The sequence below is a fragment of the Sorex araneus genome, chromosome 9, assembly GCF_027595985.1.
Source record: "Sorex araneus isolate mSorAra2 chromosome 9, mSorAra2.pri, whole genome shotgun sequence".
NCBI classification, from domain to species: Eukaryota; Metazoa; Chordata; class Mammalia; order Eulipotyphla; family Soricidae; genus Sorex; species Sorex araneus.
This window is the reverse complement of record NC_073310.1, coordinates 4,600,840-4,612,866: the sequence shown is the minus strand read 5'-3', so window position 1 is coordinate 4,612,866 and position 12,027 is coordinate 4,600,840. Positions and strand designations below refer to the sequence as shown.

Genomic DNA, 12,027 nt, shown 5'->3' with positions numbered 1-12,027 from the left:
TGACGGGGCTCAGAGATCACTCCGGGCCGTGTTTGGGCGACTGGCAGTGCCAGGGCTCAAGCCAAGGTCAGCTGTGTACAAGTTGAGTGCCTTCCCAGCTGGACTATCTCCCTGGGCTTATCATTTAATTTTATGAGTTTTTTGGGGTTTTTTTGGCTCTGGGTCGCACCTGGCAATGTTGAGTGAGGGGTGGCCCTAAAGCCCCCAAAATGTCTCTGTGTGGGCTGGGTGCTGGGGCCATACCAGGCAGTGCTCAGGGAAAATCTATGCTACGCTGGGGATCAATGAGTGTCAGCCAAGAGCGTTACCGGCCCAGCTTCCTGTCCCAGTGTCGTGCCGACAGAGTTTCCTGAAACGTGTTTCAACCCTCTACTCTTCCGGGGCTTGGCGAGTCGGCATGGCAGGTTTGGACATCGCGGCCTGGGACATGGCCTTCTGCCAGCCCTCGTGTTGAGTGAGAGGCTCAGTGAGGGGGACAGCTCGGAAGCACCAGCCCTGACGGCTCAGAGATGCGGGAACAGCCCGGGGCCCCGCTGTGACTCACGGTCACCGCCAAGGCAGCCGCCTCCAGGCCTCGCTGGGGAACTCTGAAGCCCACGCGGCCACAGCACAGGGCACCGCTGGCAGTGTGGCAGAGATCTGGAAGGTTCCAGCCAGGCGAGTGCCCTGGGGTTCCCGTTCTCTCGGGGTGCTCTGGAGCCACGTGGGAGTACCTGCAATCGGGTGCGGGCACTGCGGGGAGCACAGGTGGCCTGAGGCTGCTGTGGGGAGGATGGAGGAAGGAGGAGGAGGAAGACTGGGAAGGGATGAGGGCCCCACTGTGCCCCGGTGGCACCCTGGACCGACCCGTGGCTGCCCCGTGATCACTGGGCAGACTCACCCCTCCAGAAACGCAGACCCCTGAGGCTGCCAAGCGCGCAGCACAGAAATGTGTGTTGAGCTGCCTGTGAGAGAACATAGCTGTTAAAGGTAATAATTCAGGGGCGAGAGTGATAGCACAGCGGGGAGGGCGTTTGCCTTGCACTCGGTTGACCTGGGTTTGATCCCTGGCATCCCATAGGATCCCCCGAGCACTGCCAGGAGTAATTCCTGAGTGTAGAGCCAGGAGGAACCCCTGAGCATCACTGGGCATGACCCAAAAAGAAAATTTTATATATATATATATATATATATAAAGAGTCATTAGTGTTTATGATCAAATTTTTCCCCTTCCCGAGACAGCTCTGGCTATGTAGGGGTGGGGGGGAAGGAGCTGAGATTCCCATAGGTGAAACTGGTCAGGCCCGATTATGACCAGACCCAGCCTGCCCGCGCCCAGGTTATGCCCACAGCCACACAGCTGCCGGCCACGTGAGATAAGCACAGTCCCAGGGCGGCCCCACACCGGTCACCAAATGTGGGCACCCAGAAGTGCCGGTTATTTGTTGAGGTTGGAAAACAATGAGCTTAGGATGAGGGTAGGTCTCTTTTGCTTTTTTTTTTTTTTTTAAATTGAATCACCGTGGGAGACACAGTTACGAGGTTGCTCATGACTGCGTTTCAGTTACACAGTGTCCCAATACCCAATCCTTCGCCAGGGCACATTTCCCACCACCAATGGCCCCGGCTTCACTCCTGCCCCGTGCCCCTCCCCATCCCAGCCTGCCTCTGTGGCAGGCACTTTTCTTCTGTCTGTCTGTCTGTCTGTCTGTCTTTCAATAGAGGTGCTGAAAGGTTATCGTCGATCCCTTTACCTACTTTCAGCAGTCAGTTCTCTATTTATTTTTACCATTTTGAGTCACACCAAGTGAACTCTTTTATTTCCTGCACGTTCCCACAGGCCGAGCCCTGGCCAGACCCAGGAGAGCCGTGATGGGCGTCATTTGCAGAGCAGGGGCGTGGGGGTTGCTGAGCACAGGCTGCGGGCGGGCGTGGCTGTGTCACTTGCCGTCCCCCAAGCCTCGTGGCAGAGCTTCTGCGGGGGCCGCAGGGCGCCCGGAGCCCGGCTTCTATTCTCGCCCCAGCAGCTGCTCTCCTTGCCCACATTAACCTCAGTGCCCGGGAGAGAAGCCCTGCAGGGCACACACGTGACGGGCCGGGCCACCGGCCAAGACGCGTCCTTTGAAAACAAGCCTCCCTCCCTCCCTCCCGAGACTAGATGCAGTGAGAGCGCCGCTGCTGATTGGCTCTGCGGGGGGTGCTCCTCGCCAGGGGTGCCAGCGCTGTGATCACAGTTGTCTGGGGGTCTGTGGAAACCATCCTTTGGGGAAAGACATGCAATGTGAGGGGCCCGCCCAGAGAAATCAGACCTGGCTCCCCCCACCCCCCACCCCTAGAGGTCGGGGCCGGTCCCACCAGGACAGAGCAGACAAGGGGCTTGCTCTCTGGGGAGGAGCGGGCTTCGGCTCCTCTGCGCTTTCTCGAAGAACCCTGACCTCACGCCAGGCGCTGTCCATGTCCACTTTCTCCGAGAGGCCAGGGTCCTCTGATGGTGATGGCCCACCCCCTCCCCATCTCCAGGTCCCAGGTTTCCTGTGACATTGAGCAGATGGGGGGATGTGGGGAAGATGGGGTTTCATAAGACCCCCACCCCCCAAAATCTTCTGGCAGCCTCTGCATGCTCAGCGCTGAAGCAGCCAATCAAGAACTACCAGGGGTCAGTGTCCCCCAATGCACCCAGACCAGCACCCTGGGCAGGGTCCCGCAGAAGGCCAGCTGTGAGGGCCGGGGCACTTGCCTTGCATGCGTCTGACCCAGGCTTGATCCCCAGCATCCCACAGGGTACCCCGAGCCCCGCCAGGAGTCATTCCTGAGTGCAGAGCCAGGAGTAAGCCCTGAGCATCGCCAGGTGTGATTCAACACCCCCCCCCCAAGAAATAAACCCGGCAGTGAGGGGTCCGAGGCACCGGGACGAACAGAGGGGCAGAAGTGGACCCTTTAGCCGTCATTCCTGTGTGATGCTGAAGTTCAAGTGTCAGACAAATTTTATTCTTTTCTGCTTCCCTCCCTCGAAGCCCCTTTCCAAATAAACATCGTTTTTCATTTTCTTGGTTTCTTTTTTTTTTTGGTCTGTTATTGCTGATGTCATCTGCATGTCCCCCCAGTAACATCTTAGTGCTCTGAGTTGCAGAAGATCACTCGCAGGATCCCGGTCTCCTGCTTCCCGCGCTTGGCGGCTGCCTCTGCTCCCAGACGTCCTCGAGACAGTGGCGAGAAGCGCAGAGCCTGGGCTTCTGACCGCTCCAGGGTGGCGCCCAGCAGGGCCGCGGGGGTCCCGGTCACGCGGTCACCCCGAGCGCTTCAGCTCCATCTTGGCCACCGTCGCCCGGTGCACCTCGTCAGGGCCGTCAGCAAAGCGCAGTGCCCGGGCCCAGGCGAAGAACTGGGCGAGTGGGTAGTCGCCGCTCAGGCCTGCTGCTCCGAAGGCCTGGCACAGACAGGGGGAAGGGGCGCCTGTGAGCTGTTGGCCCTGGGCATGGGGCAGCCGGGCGGGGACCAGGGTTCAAGATGAACGGCCCTGGGGAACAGTGGGTAGGGCGTCTGCCTTGCAGCAGCCAGACCCGGGTTCGATCCCCCGCATCCCACAGGGTCCCCAGAGCACCGCGAGGAGTAATTCCTGAATGCAGAGCCAGGAGTAGCCCCTGTGCATTGCTGGGCGTTACCCAAAAAGCAAAGAAAAACAAAACAAACAAAAAACAACGCAAAGAAACAAGACGAGCGGCCCTGGACAAGCCTCTTCACTTGGCAGCACCCCGTCCTCTCACTCTCGGTGTCTAACGTGGGGATGGGAAGAGACTGTCCCTCCCGGCCAAGGGTGCTCCAAGGGGCCACAGGGAAAGTGACAGCAAGTGTGGGACCGAGGGCTGGGACGGCGACGTGAGCTGGGGGCTGCGGGGCGCCGGGCGTCCTGCGCGGCTGCGGAAGGGTCGAAGCAGCCCGAGGCCAGCCAGGCTCACCTGAATCGCTCGGTCGATGACGCGGGAGGCCATGGACGGGGCCACCATCTTAATCATGGCGATTTCCAAAGCGGCAGCCTGCGGGCAGAGGAGATGCAGCTGGAAGGGCACTGGGGACAGACCTGAGGCCCCGCCGGGTGACAGCCAGTGACGGGGGAAGGAGGGCACAGGGCTGGAGGGTCCAGGACTGGCTTGGGAATGCCCCCCGCCCCCAGTGAGGACAAATCGGGGAGCTGCTCGTACTTGTCCTCGACCTGATGGGGACCCGAGGCCCACCAGACCTCTGGGAGCCTGAGCCCCTCCACCACGGTTGGCACCGGAACCCGAGGCCCAGGCGTCTGAGCCCCGGTGCCCCTGCCCCCATCATTGAGGCCCCTGGGCAGGCTGCCCTGCAGGGACCAATGTGGCACCAGAACGAGCTGCCCGGGGAATGATGAGCACCTGAGAATCGCCACTTTGGAGAGTCCCCAGGTCCCCCTGAGTTTGCCTGGGAGCAGTCAGGCCCCGCGCAGCCAAGGTCAGTGGGCGGTGGTCTCCACAGGACAGTCCTGGACCCAGAACCCCACCCAGCCGGTGGGCCGGCAAGCCCGACTCTTTCCTCACACCTGCTCCGCGTCGGAGAAGCTGCCAGGCACCTCCGTGCAGGGCGGAGGCAGAGCCGCGCGGCCACGGGAGGGCGGAGGGGCCACGGGCAGAGGGGGCCACACGCGCAGCGGCCACGGCCCTACCTTGTTCCCGGCCACGTCCATGATGTGGGCCGCCTTCAGTACCAGTAGCCGGGCCTGCTCGATCTCCACGCGCGACTGGGCGATGTCCGCCAGGAGCGTGCCCTGCTCTATCAGGGCCTTCCCGAAGGCCACTCGGGCCTGGGCCTGCGGAGATGGACAGCGGAGATGACGGGCTGCCCGGGAGACGGGTGGGGGCCCATGGGACAGGAGAGGGCCGGGCAAGAGGGTGGCTGGCGGCCTTCTGCCAGCTCCCCGCCACGAGCAGTTCCCCTGGGGCAGTTCCAGGGACACTTTGACCTTTTCCCCGGAGTGCCTCCACAGGGGGTCCCTCCAGCCACGGGCAGTTCCTTTGGTGCTGAGTCAGGATCTAGTGGGACCTAGCTGGTGACCGCCGGCTCCTCGCACAGGAGGGTGAGGGCGCCCTCTGGTGCCCAAGATGCAGATCCACACCCGGGGCTGCACCTGAGAACCTTCTTGAGCAGGGTCCACCCTAGTGCACTGGGGACACTGGAGTCCTGGAAAGAGGCAACCCCCCAAAAGCTACCGGGTTTGCTTCCTGTTGCTGCTATCACACAAATGCTGTGTCTCAGGGTGTGAAAGTATTTCTTTTCTTTTTAACTCCAGCGATGCTCAGGGATTACTCCTGGCTCTGCACTCAGGAATTATTCCTGGCGGTGCTCGGGGGACCATATGGGATGCTGGGAATTGAACCCGGGTCTGCCGCGTGCAAGGCAAACGCCCTACCCGCTGTGCTATCACTCCAGCCCCCATCAGCGTCATTCTGGAGTCTGGCTGCGGAGCCCTGAGTGCTTAGTCTCTCCCTGAATGCCCCTCCTCTCACCCCATCACGCTGCCAACGGTGTTATGATGATCAAATGACACACCTAGCTGTGGTGTCGGCAGGAGGCCGCATGTCCTGGCCAGGTGCTCACACACGTGTTAGCTGCAGTGTGTTTTGGGGGGTGCACCTGCTTGCTGTGGGGCTCACACACACCTGGCTGTGGCACGGCTGGGAACAGCAGCACCCGGAACCTGGGGCAGCAGAACTTTGAGGATCATTTGGGTGCATGTGGTAGTCTAAGGGGGGGCTGGAGCGATAGCACAGTGGCTGGGCTTTCGCCTTTCACGCGGCCGACCCGAGTTCGATTCCTCCGCCTCTCTCGGGCAAGCTACCCGTGCGTATTGGATATGCCAAAAACAGTAACAATAAGTCTCTCAATGAGAGACGTTACTGGTGCCCGCTCGAACGAATCGATGAGCAACGGGATGACAGTGACAGTGACAGTCACTGACAGCCTGAGGCGCTGCACTCGTGACCTCATGCTGCATGGTAGGTGCTGGATGCCACTGACTGATTATGCTCCAGACTCTAGTACTGAGTTTTTATATCGGGGGGGGGGGGGGGTGAGAGGGGTCCTCCCAAGCAGTGCTCAGGTAGCCTGGGGCTCCTCCCAGTGACTCTGTGAACTGAGCTGGGAGTCAATCCTGGCCTGAGCACACGGTGCTGTCCCGGCCCTGCCACGCTGGGGGCTACCTGGCTTTACCAACTCGGTCTGGGGCTACAGGGTTGCACCCAGTAACACTGGGGCGGTGCATTGTGTAATGCCAGGGAGTAAACCGGGGTCGGCTGCCCGCAAGGCATGCGCCTCAACACCTGTATGGGCTCTCGGGCCCCCGTGGATCAAACCTGCAGATTCCTAACTCTGCTACTCCCTGGCCCCACGGTCTCCAAGCCAACTGCTGCGGCAGTGCTGGAGCCTGGAGACTGCAGGAAGGAGGCCTCCCCCCGCCGAGGCCTCGCCAGCCTCAGCCCTTCGAGCAGCATTTTATTTTCAAGCAATAAAAAGGACTGGCAGGTCTCCTGTCAAAACGCCGCTCAGAGGCCAACACAACAGGGCCGGTTCTTTGTAGGTTTGGGGCTTGGGGGCTTTTTGTTTTGTTCTGTTCTGTGGAGCTTTTTTTTTTTTTTTTCCTTTTTGGGTCACACCCGGCAATGCACAGGTGTTACTCCTGGCTCAGCACTCGGGAATTACCCCTTGCAGTGCTCAGGGGACCATATGGGATGCTGGGAATCGAACCTGGGTCGGCCGCGTGCAAGGCACATGCCCTCTCCGCTGTGCTATTGCTCCAGCCACACTGTGGAGCTTTTTTGTTTTGGTGCTTTGGTGTTTTTTCCAAGGCCACACCTGGAGTACCAAGCTCGGGGATCGCTCCTGGTGACACTCAGGGGACCAAATGCAGTACTGAGGACCAAACCTGGGTCGACCACAGACAGGGCAAATACTCTACCTGCTACACTATCTCTCCATCTCTCTGGCCTTCTGTTTGTTTTTAGGGCCACAACCGGCGGTGCTCAGAAGCCACTCCGGACTGGGGACTATGTGTGGGCTCGAACCCAGCCCCCAGACTGTAGCACGTGCACCAGTGGCCCTCTGAGCCGTCTCCCGGTTCCTTTACACAAGTTCTCATGAGACATCGGTTTGATGTCAAGGGTTTATACCATCTTTGTGAGATCGGTATCACTGATGTGAATCCCTGCCCCTGGCGAGAACTCACTTTGGCACGGGTGGTTTCAACAATGAAGGGCGCTTTCTAGAATTGCTGGAGAAGGGCTGGAGTGATAGCACAGCGGGTAGGGTGTTTGCCTTGCACGCAGCCGACCCGGGTTCAAATCCCAGCATATGGTCCCCTGAGCGCCGCCAGGAGTAATTCCTGAGTGAAGAGCCAGGAGTAACCCCTGTGCATCGCCGGGTGTGACCCAAAAAAGCAAAAAAAAAAAAAACAACAAAATTTAGAATTGCTGGAGAAGGTTCGGACAGGGCTAGTCAATGGGACCCCCAAGGTCAAACGCAGCCTTCACTGTCCCCGAGGGTCTGGCTTCTTCATTTCAGGCAGTGCCAGGGGAGTGGGGTGGGTCCAGTGACACTAGGCTCAGAACATCGCCTTTTTTCCCACTAAGTTCTTCTCTCAGGCAAGAGTTAGACTTTTGTGTGGGGGGGCTTGGGGAGGGGCTCACTCACTCACCCGCGCCTTCATGAGGGCCAGTGCCCTCTCCGAGTGCCCGATCAGCCGCATGCAGTGATGCACCCGGCCGGGGCCCAGTCTGCCCTGGGCGATCTCAAAGCCACGGCCGGGGCCCAGCACCACGTTCTCCTTGGGCACCCGCACTTGCTCAAAGAGGACCTCTCCGTGGCCACCTGCAAGGAACCAAGTGACCCCACGTGACTGGGTGATGGTCCTTCTGGGATCTGTCCTCTGGCTCGGTTCATGGCCCGAGTTGGCAAGACCCCCGCTGTCACTCATCTGTGTGGCTGGCGGGCCGGGCCGGCAGGCTCAAGGGCCCGTCCTCTCCTGCCCCCATCGGGCACGGCTCTGCCTGCCCCGGGTGGCCTGCGCCTCTCCCACTCCTGGTGGTCTCGGAAGAGTCCAGGAGGGACTGGAGAAGTGGAAAGGCCTGTCCCCAACCTGAAGGTGTGGCTCCAGGCTCACCCTCCACACGGATCCCCCCCACGGATCCCCCCCCAACACCGCTCCCCCACAGATCCCACCCCCCCCACGTGATGATCCCACTCCCCAAATGGATCCCGCCCCCCTGTCCCGCCCCCCCACATGAACCCCGGCCCCCATGGTTCTGAGCCCCAGCTCCCACCCCCACATTATCCCACCCCCCACGGATCCCGCCCCCCCCTCCCTAGCTGCTAGGTCCTAACAAGGGACCCCTGAGTGGGGCAGCCCGGCCCTAGGGCCGTGAGGGGTCCCGGGGCTCACCTGGCGCGTCGTCCAGCCCGTACACCGTCAGCGGCCGGATGACTTTGATGCCGGGGGTGTCCATGGGGACCAGGAGCACGGTCTGCTGCCGGTGCCGGGGGGCCTGTGGGTTGGTTTTCCCCATAAACACGCAGAGTTCGCAGCGAGGGTCCAGGATGCCTGCAGGGAGACGCAGGGTGGACCGGCTGACGCTGGCCTGGCCGGCGCTGCCCAGACACAGCTCTCAGGAGTGCTTGGGAAGGGAGGGGCCGGCGGCCGACCAGGAATGAGAGCGAGGAGTCGGGTCTTGGCCTGGGGGAAACGAATCCAACAGCTGAGAGCAATAAAGGGTTTTTGTTTTTGTTTTTTAAGAGTGCCACACTGAGCTCCAAGGACAGCTTGGGAACAAGAGGTGGCACATTGGGCAGCCTGCCTCGGTCCGTGCCCACAGGTGGCACGAATGCGACAGCCCCGGGTACCCAGAGCCGGCAGGTTCCCCAGACAAGCAGCGCAGAGCCCTTCTTGGCCAGTCCTCACTGCATGAAACAGGCATCCACACGCCTGCTCCTGAGAGAGGCGGAGCGTGCGGTCACCCAGGAAGGGACCTTCTGCCACTCCAGAGGAAGAGGCCCAGAGAGGAGACAGGGCGGAGAGAGGACACAGGGGACGGAGAACAGTGCAGGTGGCATTTGGTGACCTGGGGAGAGTCTCTGCAGGGAGCATGCAGGCCAAAGCTTCTGGAAAGGAGCTGACAGCGGGGCCGGAGCAATGGCACAGCGGGGAGGGCGTTTGCCTTGCACACGGCCAACCCGGGTTCGATTCCCAGCATCCCATATGGTCCCCCAGGCACCACCAGGAGTCATTCCTGAGTGCAGAACCAGGAGTGACCCCTGAGTGTCCCAATGCCTTCGGGACCAGGGAGTGGGGCTGGAGGCCGGGCGCCAGGCGGCTACCTGAGATCCACCACTTGTGGCCATTTATCACGTAGCAGCCGCCCTCCTCTGTGATGGAAGCCTCGATATTGGTGGCATCTGATGAGGCGACCTGAGTGAGAGCAGGGGCGAGGGGAGCGGGTGAGAGGCCCCGGGGCAGGGTGCGGGGGGCCCCGGTGACCGGCGGCCCGGGCGAGGCACCTTTGGCTCAGTCATGGCAAAGCAGGAGCGGGTGGTCCCGGCCAGCAGAGGCGGCAGCCAGCGGGCCCTCTGCGCCTCCGTGCCGTAGCGCACCAGCAGCTCCATGTTCCCCGTGTCCGGAGCGGAGCAGTTAAACACCTGGGGGGAGAAGCAGGAGGGAGTCCACGTCCGAGCCCATCCCCCAAGTCCCAGATCTGAGTCCATCTCCCGAGTCCCCATCCAAGCCCATCCCCCGAGTCCACGTCCGAGCCCATCCCCCAAGTCCCAGATCTGAGTCCACGTCCGAGCCCATCCCCCAAGTCCCAGATCTGAGTCCATCCCCCAAGTCCCCATCCGAGCCCATCCCCCTGAGTCCACATCCGAGCCCATCCCGAGTCCATCCCCCGAGCGTGGAATCGTGGACCGGGGCTCCCTGACCCCCAGTACCCCGAGCTCTTCCACTCCCACGACAGGTGCTGAGACAACACAAATTTCTTTGTCCTTTTCTTTTTTCTTTTTGGGTCACACCCAGTGATACTCAGGGGTTACTCCTGGCTCTGCACTCAGGAATTACCCCTGGCGGTGCTCGGGGGACCATATGGGATGCTGGAATTTGAACCCGGGTCGGCCGCGTGCAAGGCAAACGCCCTACCCGCTGTGCTATCGCTCAGGCCCCAACACGCTTTCCAAACTCAGACTCCCTGAGCCCGTGGTGGCCCTTTGCCTGAGGACACAGCCTGCCTGCCCGGAAACGCACTTTCTTGTCCTTCTTCGGTTTGTGCTGGGGACCCCCGGGATCACTCACGCTGAGCGTGTGCTCCTGCCCTGAGCCAGCCCCCCGGCCAGCAGAAACTCCCTCCACCCGCCCCTCATTCTAGGTTTCGGGGCTCCTGGTTCCGTGCAGGCTGCGGGCGGGGAGGGTGGTGGGGAGGGCAAGGTCACTCTCCCACGCCGGAGGGGAAAGCCGGTACCTCAGGGGCGTACAGGGACGTGCCCATGAGCTCACACAGGTGTGCGTACTCCACGTTGGTCAGGCCGGCGCCGTATTTTCTTTCAGGGTCGATCTCCAGGGGGAGGAAAAGGTTCCAGAGTCCCTGGGCTTTAGCCTTCTCCTGTCGGGGGGAAGCCAGCCGGGGAGCACGGTGAGGGACTCAGGCACCCTGGGGGTCGCTCTGAGGCAGAGGAGAGCCCCCGCACGCAGCTTTGCTCCCGGGACAAGCTCTTAGCGGGCAGCCGACACCTCAGGCCTGCTCAGACCTGGCTGCCCTCGTCTGACTGGACACCACGAGCAAGAGACCCCGGGGGAGGTGAGTCATTCAGGTCAGGAGTGAAGAGAGTTTAGCTTAGCCCTCACATCTCTCAGCTGCCCGGAGGGGCCTCATGGGAGCTCTTTTTCTTTGGGGGCCACACCTGGCAGTGCCCAGGGCTTACTCTTGGCTCTGTGCCCAGGGATCACTTCCGGAGGGGCTCACGGGGCCAGCCGGGGTGCCGGGGATCAAACCAGGCCAGTCACAGGCACGGCAGGCGCCCTACCGGCTGCACTATCTCCCCAGCTCCCCGCTGATTTATTTTTCCTTCCGATTTGGAGGCCACACCTCTCGGTGCTTGGGGGGCTACTCCTGGTTCTTGGGGTTTGGGGGTTGATCCTGGTGGTGCTGGTTGCGTAGGCGGGGCGGGGAGGTATGTGGGACCGGGTACTGAGCCTGGGCCTCCTGCGTCTGTCTCACCCGCCCAGGGTCCGAGGCTTGGCCTGCTGCAGGGGCCTTCCTGGCTGTCAGGCCGCATTACCTTGAGGTCTTCCAGCAGCGGGGCAGGGCTCCACCTCTCTGCCGAGGCCTGGTGACAGCGCAGCTCCGGCTCGGCGGGGTACACGTGGCGCTCCATGAACTGCCGCAGCCGCTCGTACAGCTCCCTGGCGGGCGGGGAGAGGCCCTCCGGAGACAGGACCAGATCGCTCTTCGCGGCAGCTGGGGCTGGGGAAGGCCTGGGCCGAGGGCAGTAGGTCCTTGTGCCGGGGGCACGGGGCGGGCGAGGGGAGCCAGCGTGCGTGTGGTAGGACCTGGCTAAGGGCCGGGAGGTAGCAGGCATCTCTTTGAAAACCCGGAAGCCTTCTTTGACTGCAAAATCCCACGCCAGGTTAGACACAAACTCGGTCAGCTTCCCACTCTGCTCCGCGTTCACCGCGCTGGCCTGCCCTGCAAAGCCGCAAAGGGAGAAGCATTTGACGTTCCTTTCTCTCTCTTTTTTTAATGATGAAATTCTAGGTATTTTTTTCATATTTTGGGTCATATCCAGCGATGCTCAGGGGTTATTCCTGGCTCTGGACTCAGGAATTACTCCTGACGGTGCTTGGGGGACCCTATGGGATACCAGGGATTGAACCCGGCTCAGCCACATGCAAGGCAAAGGCCCTCCCCGCTGTACGACCACTCCAGCCCCTAATGACGAAATTCTCAGCACATACTTCTGTTGGTTTTTACTGCTGGGGCCACATCTGGATGTACT

At 61.4% G+C, this 12,027-nt stretch overlaps 1 protein-coding gene across 3 annotated transcripts in view; it reads right to left on the bottom strand.

Moving 5' to 3' along the window:
• Positions 1-2,939: 2,939 nt before the first annotated feature.
• Positions 2,940-12,027, bottom strand: part of ACAD10 (acyl-CoA dehydrogenase family member 10) — a 259,705-nt gene continuing 250,617 nt past the window's right edge. For all 3 annotated transcript variants that reach the window (XM_055146612.1, XM_055146610.1, XM_055146611.1), the window contains exons 13-21: positions 11,311-11,717; positions 10,494-10,634; positions 9,544-9,681; positions 9,364-9,454; positions 8,432-8,590; positions 7,688-7,860; positions 4,664-4,807; positions 3,936-4,013; positions 2,940-3,406 (exon numbers count right to left, since the gene is read on the bottom strand). In XM_055146612.1, the coding sequence (XP_055002587.1) occupies positions 3,266-3,406; positions 3,936-4,013; positions 4,664-4,807; positions 7,688-7,860; positions 8,432-8,590; positions 9,364-9,454; positions 9,544-9,681; positions 10,494-10,634; positions 11,311-11,717 (1,472 nt within the window). In that variant the 3' untranslated portion in view covers positions 2,940-3,265. The remainder of the gene's footprint in view (positions 3,407-3,935; positions 4,014-4,663; positions 4,808-7,687; positions 7,861-8,431; positions 8,591-9,363; positions 9,455-9,543; positions 9,682-10,493; positions 10,635-11,310; positions 11,718-12,027) is intronic.